Source organism: Pinus tabuliformis, chromosome 6 (genome assembly GCF_031772625.1).
Source record: "Pinus tabuliformis cultivar Carrire ecotype Pingquan chromosome 6, CPIR1, whole genome shotgun sequence".
Classification (NCBI taxonomy): domain Eukaryota; kingdom Viridiplantae; phylum Streptophyta; class Pinopsida; order Pinales; family Pinaceae; genus Pinus; species Pinus tabuliformis.
The window spans coordinates 1,238,647,410-1,238,669,928 of NC_142292.1; the positions used below are offsets into that span (position 1 = coordinate 1,238,647,410).

General features: G+C 38.8%; 1 protein-coding gene across 1 annotated transcript; it reads left to right on the forward strand.

The window, feature by feature from the left end:
- The first annotated feature begins 11,238 nt into the window (after positions 1-11,238).
- LOC149263167 (uncharacterized) lies at positions 11,239-21,606 on the forward strand. Its single transcript, XM_089386683.1, has 4 exons — positions 11,239-11,310; positions 19,837-19,991; positions 21,238-21,295; positions 21,484-21,606. Exons 1-4 carry the CDS (start codon positions 11,239-11,241, stop codon positions 21,541-21,543), a joined length of 345 nt encoding a protein of 114 aa, XP_089242809.1. The 3' UTR covers positions 21,544-21,606.
- The last annotated feature ends 913 nt before the right edge of the window (positions 21,607-22,519 follow it).

Here is a 22,519-nt window from a genome sequence, read left to right on the forward strand (position 1 = left end):
TCCTTTGGATCCGCAGGGTATCCAATTGCATGGCAAGAAACTACCTCACATCACTCTTGAAATCTTCCATCTGATTTGCAAATTCGTTTCTAGACAAGGTACTTCTCCCAACATTTCTATTTGTAGCCGTTTGCTCCAGAGGAATGTTTTCTTCTTCTTCTTCCCTTGAGGTTCTTCAAATATGTCTTGTTGTCCACCTAGGGGTTCTTCTTAATCATAGCCATCGAAGAAGAGAGAAGGTTGGCTGTGTGAAGCAGTGGGGGGTGTTGTGCAAACATTTTTCTGACTTACTCTACTCCTACAAGGCATGAAAGGAAATCTTTTTGGTTGATTTTTGCTTCTTCTTTTTTTCTTGTACCTGCAAAAACTAAAATAGATTGAACTGCAACTAACTATCTTGCTGAAATGAAAATGCGGAATTGAAATGAAAGCAGGAAAGGACTAATCTATTTTTCTCAAATGAAATTGCAGGAATTAAATGTTAGGCTACGCTTGCGGAATTGAAATGCTAATGTATGCTTGCAGAAATGAAATTGCAGAATTGAAATGCTAATCTATGAAAGCGGGAAATGCTAATCTACTTTTGCAGAAACGAAATTGCATAATGGAAATAAAATAAACTACTTAGCAAAAGGTTGTAGTGGAAAATAGAAGAAAAGCAACAATCACCAATACTCTGACGCTTCCCTGGCAATGGCACCAAAAAGAGTGGTGAGCCCCAGTATTGCAGCAATAATGCTGCAACTCCTGAGACTCCCTTCTTTAATTTTATCAACTCGGTAGTTCGTAACAAACTTAGAAGCGACGGTGCTGTATGCACAAGTATTATCTCTTGCCGCAGCTGTCACTTGGTCAGCTGGCACAAGTCATATCAGAAAACCGCCTGCACCATAATATTCCTAGCAAAATTTCGGTTAATATGAGTATCAAGTTGGCATATTTCTGCCACTTCCAAAAATCAATGCCAAGGGAATCTAAAAGATTCCTCCAAAATTCTCTAGTTCATGGTTCCACATCTCGGCCTCTCTTCCTATGCAGGTGCCTCCTACTCGTGGCTCCTTTGTGACCCTCCTATTCCATTGGTAAAGAACATGGTTTAAATATAAAATTCACGAGCAGATTAAACAAGGCCCATGGCGTATGTTGGTTCTATTACATTTGTTGTGGTGATTGTTTATATCGTGGTTTTGTGGTTCTATTACAAGGTTTGGTGTTATATTTTGGGCCGTCGATTGGCAGGTTGACCCTGGCCGGTCTAGGTTCAACTCCCACCGACCTCACACAACGTGGCATGGTCATTGGGCCGTTGACCCATAATATTTTATATATATTAATATATATTTGGTGAGAGGGTTGGCGGGTCCGCCAGTCGGGTGGCCAACCACCCCATTTTTATTTTTAAATAAATCATTCAAAAACTCGTTGACGGATTTTTAGGGTCACCAACAAAATTAAGTAGGCGACAATTTTGCTAGATTCAACCTCCACACAGTGCCAATTTGTTGCTTAATTAACAATTGCCAAATTTAGCCAAACCTCCAATTTTAGCAGACCTCCAATTTTAGTTAGCGACCTATCAAATTTAGCCAGTGGGGCTAACTTTACCAAAAGTTTAACTGTGAATATCGTGAGCATATAAAATTGGATTTGAGTTTCGTTCACGTTGTTAGTATCGGACAAGGAGCTCTACATTTTGGTCCTAGTTTCAACGAAAACCGAAGACTTTGAATTTTGAGCCTTTTTGGAGCCATGTGGATCAAAGGGAATCCCTTCACTACTCTATGGTCCCTTGATGATTTCCCGCCTCTTAATTGTCATTCTCAATAAGCACATATCAAATCATGACCCACTCTACCCAACTATAGTTCAAAGCTCTTTTGAAAATGTTTGATAAGAAAAATTCATTTTTAGGGAGCCCAAAAGACACCAACATCATTGCAATCTGCGATTGGTACTTTTTCAAGCATATTTGGGCACCCAAAACATAGTTTAACAACCCATAATGCTTGAACCATCATTATAATCAGGATTGACAACCTTCAACTCATAATTATCACGACTCAGGAACTCGTGTCTCTTCACTCTATAGGTGTCCCTCTCTATGCATGAATGGTTGTTTCACACCCTTTTCCATTCATGGATCTCTACTCTCTTCCATATTTTTCCATAAATTTAGTATGCTATTGTCCAACATTTACATAAGTCCCCCAAGCAATCTATGGCTCAACTTCAAAATCTAGGAATGTACTCAACCCATTTCTTCCATTAAATTCTGAAGCACTATTGCCACCACAACTTCCATATTTATGAAGATGACTATTCAAACTACCTAGTCATTCACAATCAATTGGTTCATGGGCAAGAGGGAAAAAGCTCATATTTAAATTTCAATTTCATTACAAGGATTTGGCAAGACAATTCCTCTCAACACCCTTATTGTTTTCCCACTTGTGGTATTATAACTCGTATTAGTGCTCATATGTTCCTAGTCTGTTGCTCATTTTTTTAATTATCAGAGGAATATTTACATACATATTGTTTTTAAGCGTTCAATATGGTTTTTTGCAATGACAACATTTAAATGTTGACACATGCGATATAATATCATTAACATAATTAATTACAATTTAACTCGATTGGTTAAGATATGGATGCCATATATATGGATTAATAAATAGATGAACCACACTTGTTGGTTCGAAACGCGTCGACCAAAATCTTCAATGTGATTTCTTCCAAAAAATATTTTATACATTAAGATATGGATCACAAAAGTTTGAATTCGAATATCACTACCTTGCACGGGAGGGCCGTTATCATTAAAGTTCATATTTTTGAACGAGCACGCTTGCAGTTTTCTAAGATGAAGACAAATCTTGCATTCTTGAAGGTGTAGGGATTTGTCGTTGTTTCTAGCCATTAGGTTGACTTGTCTACCTATTTAACCTTCTTCCTAGATCTGTTTCTTCATCTTGTCCTGAAGATGAACCACACTTGTTGGTTTGAAATGTGTCGACCAAAATCTTCAATGTGATTTCTTCCAAAAATATTTTATACATTAAGATATGGATCACAAAAGCTTGAATTCAAATATCACTACCCTGCACGGGAGGGCTGTTACCATCAAAGTTCATATTTTTGAACGAGCACGTTTGTAGGTTTCTAAGATGAAGATAAGTCTTGCATTCTTGAAGAGGTGTAGGGATTCGTCAGTTGTTTCTAGCAGTTAGGCTGACCTGTATTCCTATTTAACCTTCTTCCTAGATCTGTTTCTTCATCTTGTCTTGAAGATGAACCACATTTGTTGGTTCGAAACACGTCGACCAAAATCTTCAATGTGATTTCTTCCAATTTTTTATTATACATTAAACTAGTGTTTTCAATTCGACCACTCCTTATACTCGTACTATGATTATGACTATTACAAATGCCACCACTATTCCCTCCAAAAAGAGGCTGACTATTGTTTAACATCATATTATATGGTACCTAATGATATTTAGGATGGGCAAGGGGTATTGTTGGTGTTGGGATGACTCCACTATTAATTTAATACATCATGTCCATTATTCTTCTTAAATAGTTGGAATACAACCATCAACACATCATTAGGTTGTGCATTGTTGTTAGTATCCACATCCATGGGTTCTTTGAAGGAATAATTGAGTGTAACCTTCTTTTGTAGAGGATCTAAGCAATATGTTTGTATCCAACATCAATGTGCAATATACTTCAAGTTTGTCTTTCAAACCTCATAGATGTACCTTCACAACTATTCCTCCTCGTTGCACTGACATCCAACATCAACCCTCTTTCTTGCAACCATTGGCTAGCTAACTCATCCTTGTTCTTCAACTTCTTCAACCCTTGCAACCTCACCTTATTTCTTACCTTCTCATTAATCTCCTTCCACAACTTCTTGCTATGTTCCATGATTGCATGCATATAGTTAAACGACTACCATTTAGTATCTTCGCTCTCTTTGAGTCTTGTTTAGCTCTCCCATTATTCTTTGTGTTCTCTCTGATACTTATTCATTGAAACCATCATCATCATCAATTATCTTGACAAACCCACAACATAAGGCTTCTAAACTAACATTTTGGTTGGTTTAAAGGGTAAAAGACCCTCTTCCACCAATAACATTTTATGCGAAGTAGGAATCTTGTTTAACAACTTTCCTCGTGATTCTCATTTGAATTCCTCCTTATCTCTTCAATAATAATGGTATCCTTCTACCACAAACTCAATAATGTATGCTTCCATCATTGTCTTCATCCAAAAATATATATATCAACTAATTGGGTGTTCAAACTGTCGTAATGCTACTAGATTTGGAAGGTTCCACTCAATAATTTTTTTTTTTTCAATCTATAACCTTGCATCTCCTCAAGTCGTTGCATTCACTGATACAAGTTTATTAGGAACTCAACCCATAAACTAACCTATTCATTCCTTGTAGCATCTCCATACAACACCATCTCTCTACAATGATTGACATTCCATCCTTGTAATGTAGCTCCATGTAAATAAACTTCCTAATCTATGCCTCAAACCAATCTTGCAACTTTGACTTAGAGAATCTCTACCTCAACCTATGGAAACTCTACACTCATGATTAAGTCCTATCAACAAAATTATTTGTCGGCACTAATTGATAGACTAGAATCCAAGTAGGAGTCCAACAAAAATCAATGTAGTCTAGTGTCAATATTGTTAATCCTTGTAACATAGAAGGTCTCACCCTTGGTACATTGTCAACACTTGTTACAAGTAGGTAGTGTCCTAGATTGATGCCAATGCAGCTAACCACAAATTAATTCATCAACAATCTAAGTTCACTCCATTACTCTTAGTTTCGCAACATTTAAAGTCATGTCATTGATTTATATACTAACCAGAAAAGAAAATTTAGACAATAACACATATACGTTATCCAAATTAACAATACAAATTCACTCTATTACTTTTGCAATATTTGGAATCATATCATTGATTTATACACTAACTAAAAAAATTCAAACAATAACACAAAAACTTCATCCAAAATAACATAAATAAACAATATTAAACATTACCATATTATTTCATTCAAAAATAATTCATAAATGCATAACCCTTTTTCAGAAAACATATAACAAAACATCATACAATATATAATTAAACCCATAATAACATAACAATAATATTAACAAACATAGTCCCAAAATCAAAACCCTAACCCCTCGCATCTACAAAATTGGGGATAGTTTCCCACACGTCTTGGATTGATTAACGCCATAAAAGCCATCAATGTTCCCCCTCTCATGTCACCTATGACATACACTTGGGGTGCCCGTTGTCCATGCAGGATGTAAATTCTGGGTTGCCCCTTGTCCATGCATGGTGTTAATTCTGAATTGCCCACTGTCCATTTTTGGTGTAAATTCAACTATTCCAATGACCACAAATTCGAAAAATATTGTGAGCAAAATAAAAAAATATCTCGTGAACAAGAGTACAATGGGCTAAAATTAAAGAAGAACCGGAGAATTTGAATAAATAAATAATATTTCTAATATAGCTCGTGGAAAATAACGTTTACTGCCAAGTCAAAAATTTGTCGTGTAACATGCCAGCTTTTAAATTTGCTGCTGCATGATTATAAATAAAAGACAATGGGTGTAATTTCAAGTAAGCTGAAGCTAAAGAGACTCTCAGTCATGGCGTCTTCCTCAAAGTCGAATTTCACAGTCATGGCGACTTCCTCAAATTTCAGTCCAGCAGCGACAGGAGTTTCTTCCGTTTCAGGGAATCAACTGGTGGAATGGCAATGGCAAACCGACGACCTGCGTTGGCGTTCATACGATGCTTCATGTAGTGCTTAGGAGGTTGAATGAGCCCATATAATTATCCATTTTTGGGGCTCATCATCACCCCCCTACTGAAAGTGTTGCTCATCCTCTGAGCAACCAATCTATCTCTTCATCTTTGATGGCCTTGGTGGCCTCCCTGTCATGCCAAGCTTCTGAAGTGATGTCCTCTTCTCGGTCACGAAACCATGCTTTTCTCTCTGCTTCTTCCCACTGCCTGTGCTCCTTTTCCTAGAGAATTCTCAGCTTCCTGTAGAATTGTCTCAGCATCCTGTAGAGAGGCTTTTATGTCCAACATTTTCATTCTTTCTCTCCAGGTGGATGTCTTTGGGCTTCTCCGTTCATAGGTGATGGATGCCTTTGAGGGAGACCTCTACTTTTGTGTAGCAGGGGTGTCTAAAATCATGATTGGCTCTTTTGACGATGGCTGGGGTCTGCCATTTTTTATCCGCATGCTCCTTCTTGCCTTAAAATACATGGAAGGTTCCCTCTTTCACTTCCCTTTTTGCTTTGGAGATGTGCTTAGGGTGGCCAGCACAGCTGCTGCCTCCCTGGTTAAGAGCTCAGGTGATTTTTCCTTCTGTTGCCCTGTTTCTAGACTTCTTGTAGAAAGTCCTGTGCTGGCTGTTTTCTAGCTTCCTGTAGAAACGGTTTTCTAGCTTCCTGTAGAAACGGTCTTCTGGCTTCCTGTAGAAACGATTTTCACTGTTTTGGCCTGCTTGGCTGGGGGTGCCTTCTCTTTTAATTTTTGTTGTGGTTGCCTTGGGTGTGCCCTCACTTGCTTGGACTTTTTCAGTCCTCTTTGCCCTGATTTGCAACCGTTTCTCCCTTGGCGTTTGTGCCTTTATTCCACCCACAGTTTTGGGCTCAGCAACTTGGCCTTTCTCTTGTTTCTCTTCTTGCTCTTTCTGTGGTGGTCTGTCCTGGGTTTCCTTACCCTTGGCTTTCTCTTCTGCCTCAATGTGCTCCCTTTCCTCACTGCTGGATGAAGTGAGTTCCTCGGCCAGAATTCGAATATCATCATCCTTGGACATATTACGGAAAATCTCCCAGGAGAGAGGGACAGTATAGTTATGGAGGGCATCTTCTACTAGAAGCTGGATAAGCCCATGATGGGCCAGCTGGTCCGGTGTCCCTTCCTTCAATTTTGTGCCACACTCCGTTAATGATTGTAGGAGGAAATATGGGATGCTTAAATTTTTTTCTATGGGTAAATCCATCTTATGTCTGAGTTCAGTTAGCAACCGGAAGTGATAACCATATACAATACTGAATTCCTTTTTGGCTTTTTTGGCCCAATGCCCTCTCCTCTTTGCTCCAGGGTATCCCCAATGGCAGATCAGTGACTCGACTAATGAGTTGTGGGGTAAGCTTTAAGGTCAACCCTCTGAAATTTACAGTGGCCAGTATCTTGGATTTAGGCTGCAGAGACATTAAGAACTGTTTTGTTACCTCATCGTCATGACCTTGAATTCTGTCACAGAAGATCATCCAATTGGCATGGGTAAATAGGTCTACCACCTCGGGAGTTTCTCGCAATTTCTTAGAATCCGAGGGTTCCTTTCTGATAAACCCTCCTGGCATGGTGAGAATGTTCTGTTTTGGCTTGTGTTCTGATTAGAAGGGGAATTCTGTGTATGGTTTCCTCCTTTGATTCTTAGGATGGGGTTTCTGAGATGTTTGTATCTCACTTTGCACCAATTCCCTGGTTATAATGCTATTGCTGCCCAAAACTCGACTATCAAAAGGGAATTAGGCTCTCACAAACAGAGTGCAGAGCTTAATTTTCATCCCCAACCACATAAAAGTCACATTCTTTATGCACAGGTTAGCCCTTACAGTGGTTTATCGTTTCTACAGAACGAATTTGTTAACAAGAATCGTGGAGGAGAATTTTGACACAATATCGACTAAGAAATTTTGTGCCACACACAGGCAGCTGCTATTTTTTTTTTACTCACAGGCAGACTTGTTTCATACTTTCTTATTCAAAACAGTATAATTCACCACCTTTCGAACGTATCATGCATGGAAGAGTGTTTTTTCAAGCCTATCTCTCTCATAACTCCAAACTCAATGAAGAAAAGTCCAGGCTTCTCTGCTTCGGAAGGATATGTCGTACTTCCTGTAGAACGCCCCTGCACCTTTGAGTGAGCCCGATATGCAGCAGAATCTCGAAGACAGGTAGAAAAACTGGTGGAGGATGACTAGTTAATCATTTTGTGCATACTTAAGTTGAGGATGTTGTAAGTGCAAATGAACAACAGTTTGTGAGTTTCAGCCGAGCATTCTTTAATTGCTGCGTGATTTGTGGTGAGGGAGTGAAGTGGCCAGGTGTACGTGGCCACATGCAAATGGTAGTGTTGTTCATGAACTGTATGTTTTCCCCCTGTAATCACTGCCATCAATTGCATTGAGGTTTAAACGGCCAACACTCCCTATTGTTTTAATTTTCACGTGAGTCGAATGTCCACGTGTACTACATGACTTCCGGTTGAGCACTAGAGAAGGCAATGTTGGGTTAACCTTGCTAGATTTGTGGCTTAATCCCACCATTCCATTCGTTCATGCAGTTCTTAAATTAGATTCATGCAATAGAGGAATGAGTTTTAGCTACATACCTGGAAGTCGAATGGTTGATGTGAGGTGCTGTGGCCTTTCATTCGCTGCATGCATTGGTTTCTGTGGTTGCATGGTGGCTTGGTTGCTGATTCATGGCCATTTTTTCTTGTGCAGGTATCCTCTGGCCGGATCCATGTTCTAGGAGCTGGCTTCACGTTCAGATCTACACCCTCAAGCTGCTGATGTTGAATTTTCACAGGACAGAAACTTGTTTTTTCCATTGCTCCCGAACGATAGATCGGATCGATCTAAAACTTGCTGAGCATGTTCCTATCGTCATTATGCACCTCCCATAGCAAAATTGCGATCAATGGATGCACAGATTTCGAGAAAAACGGAAAATGGCTGAAGATTACAGAGATCAATTTCTCGGAAATCGTGCATCGGAATCGGCTGAAACTTCTTGGGTAGGTGACTATCACCCATATGCATCTCCCCATGAAACAGGTTTTGAAACAGATGCACGGATAGGGAGAAAATGCAAAAATGGCTGGAGGTGATGGAGGCTGATTTCTTGGAAACCGTGCACCGGAATTGGATGAAATTGCTCGGGCATGTTGCCATCGTCCCTATACAACTCCCCCTGTAACATTTTTGTAAATGGATGCACGATTTTCAAGCTAGGGAAAAAATAAATTATGTTCTATGTATTTTTTCTTCAAAGCATTCTGCAAGTTTTTGCATGGTAAAAAAATGACCTTAGGCTGTGATGCAGGCATGGAGATGATGGAGGAGGAGTTTGAAGATTGCAGGAGGTCTTCTGAACCCTTCACATCTTCCTCTTTGTGTTGATTTTTCTCTTGACTACATGGAGGGTTTGATGGTAACCATGAGGGAGCTTTCTTGATTCTGCTTCTGATGTTTTCTCTTCATCAAGTGCAGCCCATGGTGCTTTGATCTCCCCTTTGGAATCTTCTTTTGCCTTTGGTCCTTCAATGTTGTCAATATAATCTCTATTTTGAAAAAATCTTCCTGAGCTTTGGTGAAGATCATTGAGCTCAAGAGGAGTCATTTGGACATGTTGTGCCTCAGCTTTGTAATGGAGTTGAGCTACTCCAATGTGTGGATTTGGAAATGGTGGTATGGGTAGTTGAGTGGGGGTGTATATTTGAGATGGATGTGGATGGGGTTGTGGTTGGGCAGGTGGTAGAGGCAAATGAGCGGGAGGAGAGTTGTACTGGGGCCTCCAGCCCTGATGAGGTGCATTCCACTGAGGCTGTGGCTGAGCGTAAGAGTGAAATGAATGAGTAGCTGGTTGGGCATAATATGGAGATGGATCCGACCAAGGAGAGGGCGTGGACCATGAAGGATGAGCAGGGGGACCCCAAGAAGGCATGGAAGTGGCTTGATAGGGGTCATAATAGGTCTGGGATGTCCCTTGCATTCCCTGCTGGTAGGGTATGGGTCCATGTGGCCTCCTTTGGTTCATATAATAGAGTGATTCAGTGGCTCCTTTGGCTCTCTGATATGCAGCTTTAAGTCTAGGCAAGGAAGGGCACTGATTCGTAGGATGGTATTCTTCACAAACGAAACACACTTCCAGGGAGTGCTTTGGACATTCGTTCCTAGGTTGATTTCTAGTGCACCTGGGACAAAATATGGCCAAAGCCCTCTTGGCTTCCTCTTGATTCCTTTGGATCCGCAGGGTATCCAATTGCATGGCAAGAAACTACCTCATATCACTCTTGAAATCTTCCATCTGATTTGCAAATTCGTTTCTGACCAGGTACTTCTCCCAACATTTCTATTTGTAGCCATTTGCTCCAGAGGAATGTTTTCTTCTTCTTCTTCCCTTGAGGTTCTTCAAATATGTCTTGTTGTCCACCTAGGGGTTCTTCTTAATCACAGCCATCGAAGAAGAGAGAAGGTTGGTTGTGTGAAGCAGTGGGGGGTGTTGTGCAAACATTTTTCTGACTTATCTCTACTCCTACAAGGCATGAAAGGAAATCTTTTTGGTTGATTTTTGTTTTTTTTTTTTTTTTCTTGTACCTGCAAAAACTAAAATAGATTGAACTGCAAATAACTATCTTGCTGAAATGAAAATGCAGAATTGAAATGAAAGCAGGAAAGGACTAATCTATTTTGCTCAAATGAAATTGCAGGAATTAAATGTTAGGCTACGCTTGCGGAATTGAAATGCTAATGTATGCTTGCAGAAATGAAATTGCAGAATTAAAATGCTAATCTATGAAAGCGGGAAATGCTAATCTACTTTTGCAGAAACGAAATTGCATAATGGAAATGAAATAAACTACTTAGAAAAAGGTTGTAGTGGAAAATAGAAGAAAAGCAGCAATCACCAATACTTTGACGCTTCCCTGGCAACGGCGCCAAAAAGAGTGGTGAGCCCCAGTATTGCAGCAATAATGCTGCAACTACTGAGACTCCCTTCTTTAATTTTATCAACCCAGTAGTTTGTAACAAACTTGGAAGCGACGGTGCTGTATGCACAAGTATTAGCTCTTGCCGCAGTTGTCACTTGGTCAGCTGGCACAAGTCATATCAAAAAACCGCCTGCACCATCATATTCCTAGCAAAATTTCGGTTAATCTGAGTATCAAGTTGGCATATTTCTGCCACTTCCAAAAATAAATGCCAAGGGAATCTAAAGGATTCCTCCAAAATTCTCTAGTTCATGGTTCCACATCTCGGCCTCTCTTCCTATGCAGGTGCCTCCTGCTCGTGGCTCCTCTGTGACCCTCCTATTCCATTGGTAAAGAACATGGTTTAAATATAAAATTCACGAGCGGATTAAACAAGACCCATGGCGTATGTTGGTTCTATTACATTTGTTGTGGTGGTTGTTTATATCGTGGTTTTGTGGTTCTATTACAAGGTTTGGTGTTATATTTCGGGCCGTCGATTGGCGGGTTGACCCTGGCCGATCTAGGTTCAACTTCCACCGACCTCGCACAACGTGGCATGGTCATTGGGCCGTTGACCCATAATATATTTATATATATTAATATATATTTGGTGAGAGGGTTGGCGGGTCCGCCAGTCGGGTGGCCAACCACCCCATTTTTATTTTTAAATAAATCATTCAAAAACTCGTTGACGGATTTTTAGGGTCACCAACAAAATTAAGTAGGCGACAATTTTGCTAGATTCGACCTCCGCACAGTGCCAATTTGTTGCTTAATTAACAATTGCCAAATTTAGCCAAACCTCCAATTTTAGCGGACCTCCAATTTTAGTTAGCGACCTATCAAATTTAGCCAGTTGGGCTAAGTTTACCAAAAGTTTAACTGTGAATATCGTGAGCATATGAAATTGGATTTGAGTTTCGTACTAACTAACCACTGACTCTATTGATTTATCCCAACTACTCTATATTGTTTATGCGATTCTGACTAGGGAGCTTCAGGATGAAACCCTTGACCTGTTGCAAAGAGTAACCACAATGTTGTTTTAACTCAGGAAGGGTTTCCAAGCTGCTTCTGGTGGACAGTAAAGTAACTAGAAGGATAATTGAGCTCAGATTTTGCTTAGAATTCTTCAAAAGATTTGTCATCAGGTCTCCCGAACCTTCTTTAGGAATTGCGGCCTGCTGCAGCCCTTTGTCCAACCTCGATGAGGGTGCGGCCTGCTCCAGCCCTTTGTCCAACCTTGATGAGGGTGTGGTCTGGCTTGAAAGCTCTTATCTTCACGCTAATACAACTGTGTTGGATCACAGAATGGCTATCAACAGAATTGTCCACTATCTCGGCCTTAGAACTGTCCAGAACAGTTGCGGCCCACTTCAGACGTTCTTCTCCTCTGCCACAGGATAACTTCACATGTTTTAAAGGCCTCAGAAATTTCCGGTCCGATCAGGAGTTTGCTTCTGGAAATCTTAGCCAGTCTCAAAATGACATCACTACCTTACAAGACTAATTTGCTGCCTCAGAGTCTTAAATCTGATCATGAACTTGCCTCAGAAAAAACTTGGTTTAATCCCAATAGATTTGTCTTGACTTGTTGTTTCTTAGATAGAAAATTTCTTGTGCCAGAACAAAGTAAAAAAATAGAAAATAGGACTGACTAGGGTAGAATTTTTCACCACCGAAATTAGTAGGAGAAATGAGGTCTTCCATCTTAAAACCCACAGAGCTACAGCTTAAGAGAACAGATGATTTGATCCACAATTTGATGATGCCTCATTTGATCTCAACCCTCTTCTATTTATAGATTTTCCATGGGCTCCAAAATGTGAGGGGTTGTGTGTGCAACCCATAATTTAGCCCCAGCAGACCCAATTTTTGCCCAATGTTGACCCAACATAGGAAAAATTGGGGTTTTACCCCTTTAACAAGGCTATAGGCTACAGGGTTGGATAGGCTATTTCGGACTCCATTAGCCATCAATTCAGTGAGGACATACACTTCTAGGTATGTGACATGCAAAGGCAAACATATTACACGCAAAAAAACTAGATCAAACCCCAACATTCATACCAAGCGATGAGGGTAATGTGGACTTTGAATACATGAAAAACATGTCATCAATCGGAACAAACCGAACCTTGCACTCGCACTTGCACATGGGCCCAAATCCCATGGCCACATTCACTAGAAAATAGAGATTTATTCTTATTGGTAGGAAAGATCTATGATTTATCCCTTCATAGAAAGAGTAACTGAACCGAAAGGCCAATCACTCGTGCTATGAATCCTTCTTGTAAGAGCTTGCTATCCCTTGCGGGGATCACCCCTTTTGGGGGGCTGTAAAGACATAACTAAAATCAAGTTCCACCCAACCCTTAGCATGAGTCATTTTCACTTCTTTAATTCTTCCTTAAGGTCACACATTGTTGCCATGTGTCCTCCTTTCAGCTAGGGCACTGAAAGCAAGCATTTCACCTTTGACCACGTCTTCTTTGTCCTTTTAGCTGGGGCCTTCCACATGCAAAGGTGTCCAATATATGATTCTATCCATTTTGTAGGAGCTCCAAAAATGTGCCAGAACAAAATGATAGTTTATCCATGTTTTTTTAATAGATGATCTTCTACACAGCACATCAATATTGTTTCTTTCCAGTGGCAAATACCATTCTCTAGGAGTGAAGTCTGCTTTAGTCGATGGTAACTGTTTGTATTTTTGATCAATCTGTTCCGGAAGTTTCTCAAAAATACAAGTATAGCATTCCTGTTGTCATCATTATGGGTTGCAGCAATAGATGAACCAAAACGTATAGGAATTTATGGAAATGAAACATACAAATAGAACGAGTTACTTATAGTGGACCTTAGGTTAGTGTTTCTGTTATGAAACCAGCTCACGCTCACAAAAAGATAGAAAAGAGAGATCCACGCCTTATAATTCAGCCTCTTCGAGGGGGCAACCTCCTTTACATTACATAAATGAACAATTCTTGGATGATACAAATGAAAATACCTCCTTTCTATATATAGGAGTCTAAGTGGTCCCAATACAATCAGAGCCTACATAACAATAATATTGTAGGGCACAACAATAACAATAGTGGGCTTCTATGTGGCACAATAGTAACAATATGGGCACTACATGGGTACATCAATATAAATAAGGGGTATAACTACAATAGTAATGGGGTAATCACTAGTATTATAGGGACCCAACATGCCCCTCTCCTTCAAAAAGTGTTGTCCTCAACGCTTGAGTAGTTCAGGATACTTCTGCATAAAATTCTCATCCTCCCATGTGGAATCTTCAGCGGATAAGTTCTTCCACTTGATAAGGTACTCTGAAATTGATCGATTTCGTAGCTGTCGAGTTCTTGTTTCTATAACTGCTTCTGGTTCCAATATAATTTTTCCTTCTTCGTCAAGTTCTGGCAATATTGTTTGAACTGGGAGCTTGTCGCCTATAACCTTCTTTAAACATGAAACATGGAAAACTGGGTGCAATCGAGAAGCTGCAGGAAGCTCCAATTTGTATGCCATAGTACCAATCTTTTGCAACACCTTGTACGGACCATAATACTTTGGTGATAATTTATTATCCTTCTTAGCTTGCTTGAGGGACATTTGCTTATATGGTTGTAGCCGTAGGAATACCCAATCACCTACATCAAAACTTCTTTCACTGCGATGTTGATCTGCCTGTTGTTTCATTCTATTCTGTGCCAACACAAGGTTATCCTTTAAGAGTTGGAGGACTTGTTGTTGATGTTCGATGTGATGTTCCACTGCCTGAACCTTAGAATTTTCTCTTAAATATGATGTGATGGATGGTGGTTGATACCCATAAAGTGCCATAAATGGGGTCATTTTTGTTGCTGTATGAAAGGAAGTGTTATACCACCATTCAGCCAGAGGCAACCATTTGACCCATTGTGTCTGTTTATCAGATACAAAGCAACGAAGATATCCTTCCAAACATTTGTTTACTATCTCAGTTTGCCCATCAGATTGAGGATGATAAGATGAGCTATGAGCTAACTGAGTACCAAGACAAGAAAATAATTCTGTCCAAAAATTTCCAGTGAAAATGGGATCTCTGTCACTTACAATAATCTTTGGGTTTCCATGTAGCTTTTGAACTGTTTCCATAAATGCAGTAGAAACTGTACTGGCTTTAAATGGATGTGATAATGCACAAAAGTGTGCATACTTGGTAAGTCTGTCAACTACCACCATGATGACACTCTTTCCCTCAGACTTGGGTAAACCTGTGATAAAATCCATTGAAACCTCCTCCCAACGTTGGCTTGGAATGGATAAAGGTTGTAATAGACCCGGTGTCTTAATTGTTTCAACTTTATTTTGCTGGCAAACCAAACATTCCGCCACAAACTTTTGAATATCTGATTTAAGGCCATCCCAAAAAAATTCCTTCTTAACCCTGTGGTAAGTTTTTAAAAATCCTGAGTGCCCTCCTAAGGGAGAAGTGTGCAATTCCATAAGAATCTTTTGTTTTAGCTGGGAATTCTTACAGAGGTATAAGCGATCTTTGTACCATAACGAATCATTTTTCCAGCTAAATGTATCAGAAGTACTGGAATCTTGTTGTAGCTTTTGAATAAGTGCCCACACTTCTTCGTCATTCTTCCATTCCTCCCTTGCTTCGTTTATCCAATCTGGTTGGATAATAGAAATGGCACACAACAATGCTTCCACATCCTCATCCTTTCTTGAGAGTGCATCTGCCACCACATTTTGCTTCCCTTTTTTGTAGATGATTTCAAAGTCATAACCCAACATCTTTGTGACCCACTTTTGTTGCTCTTCAGAGGATAATCTTTGTTCTAAAAAGTATTTAAGGCTATCATGATCCGTTTTTACCTTGAAGTGTCTTCCCATTAGGTAGGGTCGCCATTTCTTAAGTGCATGGAGTATTGCCAACATTTCCTTCTCATAAATAGCTTTTCTTAAAAACTTTCCCTTGATTGGACGACTTTCAAAAGCAATGGGTCTTTCATCTTGCATTAGAACAGCACCAATTCCATTTCCTGAAGCATCACATTCCACAATAAAGGTTTTTGTGAAGTCCGGTGTAGCTAAGACCGGTGCTTGGCACATTGCCTCTTTAAGATGTTCAAAGGCCTTTGTTGCTTCCGAAGTCCATGAAAATGAATCTTTCTTCAATAATGTTGTTAGAGGTGCTGCTATTCTCCCATAATTCTTAACAAACTTGCGATAATACCCTGTCAACCCAAGAAATCCTCGCAGATGCTTTATGGATGTGGGGATTTTCCATTCCTTAATGGCTTTAATTTTGCTAGGGTCTACCTTAACTCCTTCATGAGATACAATATGACCCAAATATTCCACCTCCTGGACTCCAAAGAAACATTTGGATCTTTTTGCATATAATTGTTTCTCCTCCAATAGTTGTAGCACCCTGTCAACATGTTCAACATGATCCTTCCAAGACTTGCTGTAGATTAGTATATCATCAAAAAATACTAACACAAATTTTCTAAGGAATGGTTTGAAAATTGAATTCATCAAACCTTGAAATGTTGAAGGTGCATTGGTAAGGCCAAAAGGCATGACCAAAAATTCATAATGACCCTCATGAGTTCTAAATGCTGTTTTCGGAATGTCTTCAATCTTCATTCTGATTTGATGATATCCCGAACGAAGATCCAACTTGGTGAAGTAAATTGATCCATGCAATTCATCCAGTAATTCATCAATAACAGGAATGGGGAACTTATCTTTAATAGTGAGCTTGTTGAGCTCCCTATAATCTGGACACATGCGCCATGATCCATCCTTCTTGTGCACCAATACTACTGGAGCTGAGAAAGAACTTTGACTCGGTTGAATTATACCAGCCTCTAGCATTTCTGCAACCATACGTTCAATTTCACTTTTTTGGACATATGGATATCTGTACGGCCTGATGTTTGGAGGAACACTTCCTGGAATCAGATGAATAGCATGATCATGATCACGCATAGGTGGGAGACCTTTGGGAGTCTCAAATACCTTGGAATGATTGTCCAGGACTTTTTGGAGATCTGGAGAAATAGATGATTCCAATGTGGAAACATCTAGCGAACATAATTGTGCAATTACACCTCTTTGCTCCTTTTTTAGAAGCTTTGTCATTCCATTAGAGCTGATTATCTTTCCTGGTTTCCCTGCAATACCCCTTAATTCAACTTCCTTTCCTTCCACAGAAAATTTCATGAAAAGTTCTTGAAAATTAAAAGCTATTGTACCCAAGGATTGTAGCCATTGGACTCCTAGTACAACATCAGCACCTCCCATTGGAATGGAAAGCATTGGGCTAGTCAATACATATTCTCCCATGGATAGCTTGATATTATGGCACTTTCCAGAACAATTTATTGTTCCTCCATTTGCAATCATCACTTGACACTCTGGTGCTGGATATAGGAAGCAATTCAATTCTTTTGCTACCCTACAATGAATAAAATTGTGGGTGCTTCCTGAATCAATCAACACTATTACCTTTTTCTTCTTGATTTGTCCTTCTATCTTGATGGTTTGAGGAGTGGTAATTCCCGCCAATGCATTACAAGATATGGTTGGATTTATTTGTTCTTCATCTAGGCTTTGTTCCTGGAATATATCCTCTTCTTTTGACCTTTCTTGCTCCTTTTCTTCTTCCTCTTCACAATCTATGTAGAATAATTTCTTCTCAGCACACTTATGACCTTTTGTGTATTTGCTATCACAATTGTAACAAAGCCCTTTTGCTCTTTTTTCTTCCAATTGTTGTGGTGTCAACCTTGTAGGTTGTGGAAGACTATGGGCAACAACACTTCCTTCTTTATAGTTGTGAATGGTATGCTTCCTAGTTGCCATAATTTTGCTTTCCATTTTTCTTGCTAACCTGAATGCCTTCTCTAATGAATCAGGTTCCCAAAGGCGCACATCATGTTGGATATTATCCTTTAAAGACCCTATGAACACATCAATCCTATGCTCCTCTGGAATATCTTTTACCCTTATGTTCAATTTTTGGAACTCCTCAATGTGCTCCATTATTGAACCCTTTTGTTTGAGATTATCAATTGGCTAAAAAAAGTGTTGCTTTTTGTATCCTCATAATGTGCTATCAATTCTTCCGTAAAAATTGCCCAAGTGATAAATTGTTTACGAGAACAAAGCCATTGATACCATACAAACTGATTTGGTTCCAAATATAAAGTTGCCATACGTACCTTTTGTGTGTTTTGCACATTATTGAGATCGAAGAATTGCTCCATCTGTAATATCCATGTGGCGGGATCCTTGCCATCAAACTTCCTCATATCGATTTTTGGAACATGGTGAGTCTTCGATCCAACATTAGCATCTATGGTATCATGATTAACATTTCTTTTGTTCTCATCATGAGTTTCCTTTACTACCTTTTCACCATTAGTGACCCTTTCTTGTAGCAACTTCTTCAATTCATCCATCTTATCATCCATGCCATCAAATTTAGCATCAATCTTAGCTTCCATGCCATCCATCTTAGCTTCCATGCCATTTACCTTAGATTCCACGCCACTTATCTTAGCTTCTGTTAGCTTTTGTGAGCGTGACATTTGTTGCACTTGTTCTTGTAATTTTGATATATCATGTAGCATTTCTTCCTCTTCTTCATGAGTCATGCTAGAGCTTTCAGGTTCCTTACTAGGTGTTTTCATTTTTTTTCCTCGGGGCATCAGTTACCGATAATAAAGTTTTACTATGCCCTTTGAATTCCGTTAAACCAAGCTTACACAAAAATTTAAAAAAAACTACACACCTTTTTTCACTTTATAGAAGCCTGATATTGAATCTGATGTATCTCTGTAATTTCAGATCCTCCAATTCTGAAATTGCTACCTGTAGTAGCCTTCTGCGTCCTCTTTCCAATGCCACAAGTCTGAGCCAAATTGGATTCTCCAAGGAAGAGTTATGTGAAATCTCCCACAGTTACTTGCTTTTAGACTGGTTCAGTAGAGCGAACTTGTACGACGTGCCACGAGTCACTGTTTCCACCTTTGAATCTAAAACACACGCAAAAGAAACTACAGTCCGTCCTCTTTCTGTACCTTTTTACGAAATTTCAATCCGATCCTCAGAGAGAGAGTTATGACGATTTTCCCCAGGTCACCTGTTTTGAATGTAATTCAGGAGTCTGCCAAAAGACCAACTTCCTCAGATCATATCTCCGAAAATGTCGCGAGAAGAGCTCTGAAATTCGGACCCAAGGTTCAGCGCCAATTCTTCTCAAATGGGTTTTTTTTGCGACTTCTGAAACGTCCCAGAAAAAAAGTTATAGCGAAAATACCACGATGACCTGTTTGGAGCAGCGAAACCCTAGAATCCAAAGCTCTGATACCAAATGTTATGAAACCAGCTCACAAAAAGATAGAAAAGAGAGATCCACGCCTTATAATTCAGCCTCTTCGAGGGGGCAACCTCCTTTACATTACATAAATGAACAATTCTTGGATGATACAAATGAAAATACCTCCTTTCTATATATAGGAGTCTAAGTGGTCCCAATACAATCAGAGCCTACATAACAATAATATTGTAGGGCACAACAATAACAATAGTGGGCTTCTATGTGGCACAATAGTAACAATATGGGCACTACATGGGTACATCAATATAAATAAGGGGTATAACTACAATAGTAATGGGGTAATCACTAGTATTATAGGGACCCAACAGTTTCTGTACTAGGCTATGTAATATTAATCAACATGTGCTAACCTTTATGTTAAAGTTGCCCTGATTAAATGCCCTAAACCATCAGAAATTCCTAACCACGTTGAACTGTTGAAAATAATTAGTGGCAATTATGCCAAGAACAATATTTGTTAAGCCTACCTATGTCAAAATTTCTTAAATCACACAACGGTTCATTTCATAAACAACACTAGTCCATTTATTCCACTCGGGCCATTTTCTAATTTTTTTATTAAATTGAAAACTTTGACTAGACTGCAGAGCATCCAAATCCTGGAAACCGATACACTGGTACAATACGGGTTGCTTACTTGCCGAAGAACAAAGAAGGAGAAGAAGTTCTTGAACTCTTGAAGACTGCTTGGAATCGTCGTCTAATCTTCACTGTGGGAATAAGTAACACTGTCGTGTAAGTTTCATGTCTTAAACCTATGCAGTTTCTGTTTTTTTTGCTTTTTGATCAATTGTCATGCATAAATAATCATGTGCCTATTTTGAAACGTAATTTGTACAAAACTTTGGGCTGCTGTTCAATTATTCATTACAGGTCGGTTATCTTTGCATTTAAACTACAATCATCCGTCAAACTGGATGCTAAAATTTTGACGAAATTTAATCTGACATGTTTATGTTCCCATGTGCTTCTTTGCTACAAATTATCTTTTGGGTTTTGATTTAATGTTTTTTCAAGCGGTTGAACCTTGAAAATACTAAGCAGCGCTTGTATATTGATTGTGTTGGAGAAAATCTGCATTCACTTGGATGCATCAGTGGGGTTGCACATCAAAAGAAAATCACACTCAAATAGCCAATGTGATGCAATCTTACACACTCTATGCACTCTTTTGCTACATTGTGCTTCGTTTCTTGTTGTTTAAGGTTCCAATCTTTCCTGTTAGTTTGCCATTCACATTTTTTGCTTGCCCAGTGACCTCTTGCTTACCACTATCTCATGGTATCCTCATTCACCATAGATGCCTATACCACAATCAGTATTTGACGGTATCCTTGCAAACATTTTTGCACAACCTTCAGATATGATCTGTTGGGTAAAATGAAAAACACGCAAACTTATTAATTTCCAGGATGTAAAGCTGGCACTCTTGGTCATACTAGTTTGTGGACTCTATAACAAATTGAAGATTAAAGGAATCAAAATTAATTGTCTGACACAATCAAAATTAACTGTCTGACACAAGGCAAAGATTAAATGCTAGTCAAATACTCAAGTGCATGGCTCTTTTAAGTCTTTCAGCAAACTAATTCAGGCAGCTTTAGGGCAACCTGATTCAGCATTTGATTTTTGAACCTGCTATCTACTGGATATAACCGTGTGAAATGTTCATTTATGTGACTCACCTCTTAATATGGAATTGAATGGTTGTTACTTTGATTTTAGATGCTTTTTAACACAAGTTTATTGTTTGATAGTTTGATAGAAGCCCCCTTATAACGCTATTCTTTCAACTTGCATTGAAAGATTTGATTGCCTTTAATTTGTTTCCCCTAATCAAGGAACAAAAGATAGGACTGGATATCAACTCCAGCTTTTCTTCAACTTGTATGTTGTTTTGATTTTGCTGATTGTGGGTCGATGTGTTCAGCTAAATTTTCATCTTGGTTCCTTAATCTAACTCATGTTTTGGTATCTTTAGCTGGGCAGGGATCCACCATAAAACCCAAAAATATGGAGGTTCCAGTAATTATGGTTATGTAAGTGTTGTTTTCTTATATTTCTTATTAGCGAAATTTTAATCTTAATGTCTACTATGTAGTCTAATCTCTGTTCTCTCTGTATTGAGAATTGTAACCAGTTTATATATATTAGTTTGATTCAATGATATGTGATCTTTTCATTCCGAAAAGAAAATGTTGACAATATGAAGTTTGTATTTTTGCAGCCAGATGAGGGCTATTTTGACAGAGTGAAGAAAGAACTAGCCCTTGTTAATGTTATTTAAAGCGAGAGATTAATTGTTTCCAAAGTGCAGCGTTCTGGAGAGGCATTAATATTTCAGGCTCCAGGCTGCCCTATGCAAAATTTTTTGGATAAAGCTGGTTAATGTTATTGCTTAAACTTTAATTATGTAGTTAATAGTCAGTGTAGGAGCTAATATTCATATTAAGTCGTTTTCCTTTGGTTTAAGTGTCACTGAACCATCGATATGTTCAGTCGGTATTATGACAAGGAATATGCTAATATGGGTTGCTCTATTTAAGAATTGCATTGTAATACACATTAAATTCTGTAGCAGTGATTCCCTTTCAATGCAATTCAAATTAATATTACCATAAACGTATATAGAAATAATAATACAATTTCGTGAAAGGTTGGTGAGTAGAGAAGAAGATGATTATTGCTGTATGATGTGAATATGAAATCACTGGACCTTGAGAAAAAATGGTTTGGAATTAATTGGTTAGCCTTATAATTTTAGTTCTATGCTTGAAAGTATTATTAAAAAGCTTTCCCGAATTTCTATTGTTTTTTATGAGTTAAAAGGTTAGGAAGGTCTGTATTGTCACAAGTATTTTGACATTGAAATTTGATGTGGCCGTAGGTAATGCATTCTAAGAGAGTGTTTTTCATCCTCTACTTTCTTAGTATCACAAAGATGATAAATTCTTTCATCCTATGGCATTTTATGAATTTTCCAATACCATGTTTCACTATATGTTGATCTTCTCATTTTATGTTTTTTTTAGGGGTTTAAAACCGAAACAGAGAAATATAATTTAGAACTCTGTAGCTAATGCATACATCGTCGTAGTATATTAATATGCTTTGGTGAATCTGAGCCCCGAGTCAATAGGCTCTGAATTTACATGGGACAATTTACTGAAGTCTACAAAAACTGTATTCGATATTTTCCCAGATGTTGCTACCTTCATAAAAAGGCCTAGAATTCTTATGGCTTTACAAATATTCATAAACTA

Bases quoted from the DNA above. Each gene is read 5' to 3' on its own strand.
- LOC149263167 (XM_089386683.1), top strand. From the start codon at position 11,239: ATGGCGTATGTTGGTTCTATTACATTTGTTGTGGTGGTTGTTTATATC. The intron at 11,311-19,836 runs GTTTGGTGTTAT...AACTTTGACTAG, and splicing joins TTTTGTGGTTCTATTACAAG to ACTGCAGAGCATCCAAATCC. The intron at 21,296-21,483 runs GTAAGTGTTGTT...GTATTTTTGCAG, and splicing joins GTTCCAGTAATTATGGTTAT to CCAGATGAGGGCTATTTTGA.